The following is a 2,493-nucleotide window of genomic DNA, read 5'->3' on the forward strand; positions in this document are numbered from 1 at the left end:
TTCAAACACAGAATTTGTAGGGTTTTTTTTTTACTGTGAGAGTTGTGAAATTTAGGAATTCCCTTCCACAGGCGATAGTCTACGCCAAGAGCGTTGAGCAGTGTTAGGCCCTGTTCCCACTGCGCGATATGCAAATCGTGCGTTTGTCGCGCGATTTGCATATTGCGCGACATCGCGAGATTTGCTGCGCGATATTGCGTTCAAGCTTGCATTGAGCAAGCTTGAATCGCGGCTAAATCCGCTCCAAAAAGGGTCCTGCTGTAGCGACACACGACCCGCGACAGCAGGACCCTTTGCCCCATTGATTCAGATGCCAGTGAAAGCCAGCAGCAGAAGATCCCATAGCGACCCAGGCGGCCCGCACGGCATCTGGCCGGGCCCCACTGTGCCCCGGGCCCCATAGCGACCGCCTTGGTCGCTATGGTGATTGTTACGCCACTGGTCATTTTCTAATTGGGCAAAAGTTGTGAGTGAGGTGCCTCAGGGTTCAATCCTGGGACCGATCACGTTCATCTTGTTCATCCAGGACATAGAGATTGGACTACAAATTTTGATTTCGGTTTTTGCAGATGATGCAAAACTGTGTAGAGCAGTAGTTTCCGAACAGCAGACACTGCACTTCAACAGAACCTTAACAATTGAGGCCTGGGCTACAAGATGGCAAATGTGATTTAATGTTGAAAAATGTAGGGTTTTGCACATGGGAGCAAAGAATGTGTGCGCAAACTACTAGTCGGGGGGTGCTACATTAGGGAAGTTGACCATGGAAAAAGACCTGGGGGTGCTCGTAGATCACAGATTTGGCAATCAAAAGCAATGCCAAGCAGCAGCCAGCAGAGCAAACTGGATACAAGCGTGCATTAAAAGAGGGATCGCGGCAAGGGATAAAAAAAGTAATACTACCACTGTATAAATCACTGGTTCGGCCTCATCTTGAGTATGCGGTGCAGTTTTGGTCACCAACTCTCAGGAAAGACTACATCGAGCTGGAGAGATTTCAGCGAAGGGCTACAAAATTAAAGGAGAACTATGGGGTTAAGGCTTTTCCCCATAGTTCTCCTTAGGGTAACGGGAGGACACAAACTAGCGTCCTCCCGTCACCCTAAGCTCAGTATACCGCCAGCTACAGCTCGCGGTATACTGAGACGCCGCAGCTGAAACGGATCCCGACAATTATGTCTGGATCCGCCCAGCTGCGCGAGTGACAGCTGGCTCTGCCTATCTAGAGGCAGAGCCAGCTGTAACCGCTCCTCCCCCCTCCGTTCCGCCCGTCAGCGCTGGAGGATCGGCGCGAATCCAGCCCCTTCCCTGTCACGGCAGAGAGCCGTGACAGGATCGAGAGGTGAGCGAACCCGGTATGTGTTTGCTCACCTCCCGATCTACTGAGCCGACCCTGACAGTCTCATTGTCACCGGTCGGCTAGAACTCCTTTAATTAATTAAAGGGATAAGAGGCATGAGTTATGAAGACCGTCTTCAGCAGTTAAACTTATTCACCTTAGAAAAGAGGCGCTTATGAGGAGACTTTATTGCAGTCTTCAAAATTATCAATATGGATCACAATATCAGGAACAAACTGTTCAATAAGAAAACTATATTGAGAACACGGGGACACAACAGGAGGTTGGAGGAAAGGGGGTTCAATCTCAGAATTTGTAGGTTTTTTTTTTTACTGTGAGAGTTGTGAAATTTAGGAATTCCCTTCCACAGGCGATAGTCTACGCCAAGAGCGTTGAGCAGTGTTAGGCCCTGTTCCCACTGCGCGATATGCAAATCGTGCGTTTGTCGCGCGATTTGCATATTGCGCGACATCGCGAGATTTGCTGCGCGATATTGCGTTCAAGCTTGCATTGAGCAAGCTTGAATCGCGGCTAAATCCGCTCCAAAAAGGGTCCTGCTGTAGCGACACACGACCCGCGACAGCAGGACCCTTTGCCCCATTGGATTGCATTGGAGCGCGATATCGCGCGGTAATTTGCTGCGATATCGCGGGAATTACCGCGCGATAAATCGCTCAATGTGAACGGGGTCTTAGAGTCAAATAAATACAGACACACAATCACACACGCATACACACTGTATAGGTTGAACTGGATGGACCCTTGTCTTTATTCAACCTTACCTACTATGTTACTACGTTACTATAACTAGAAACTTTACATTCCCTTTAAGCAATGCGTGCAATGATATACACCAATGTTGACTGTGCATCTTTTTACAAGGCATTGATGTGTGTGCCCTGGGAAGACACGACTGTGAGCAGATCTGTGTGGCCACTGCTACCTCCTATCAGTGCAAGTGTCGCGATGGATACTCTCTCAACCCGGACAAGAAGACCTGCTCACGTGAGTCTGAAGCATCCTGGGTGGCATGTATAATAAAATCATTTGGAAGGAAAGACCTTTTTCTGCCCATAGCAACCAATCAGATTCCAGCTGCTGTTTCTATTGTAGGCTGATGACAACATTTGGCTTGGCTTCTAACGCTTTGCCAG

General features: G+C 48.8%; 1 protein-coding gene across 1 annotated transcript in view; it reads left to right on the top strand.

The window, feature by feature from the left end:
• Positions 1–2,493, top strand: part of MATN3 (matrilin 3) — a 27,161-nt gene that overhangs the window by 20,827 nt on the left and 3,841 nt on the right. Inside the window, exon 4 of the mRNA XM_018559885.1 lies at positions 2,222–2,364. Within this exon, the coding sequence (XP_018415387.1) occupies positions 2,222–2,364 (143 nt within the window). The remainder of the gene's footprint in view (positions 1–2,221; positions 2,365–2,493) is intronic.

Source organism: Nanorana parkeri, unplaced genomic scaffold, assembly GCF_000935625.1.
Source record: "Nanorana parkeri isolate BGI_ZX_2015 unplaced genomic scaffold, ASM93562v1 scaffold419, whole genome shotgun sequence".
NCBI classification, from domain to species: Eukaryota; Metazoa; Chordata; class Amphibia; order Anura; family Dicroglossidae; genus Nanorana; species Nanorana parkeri.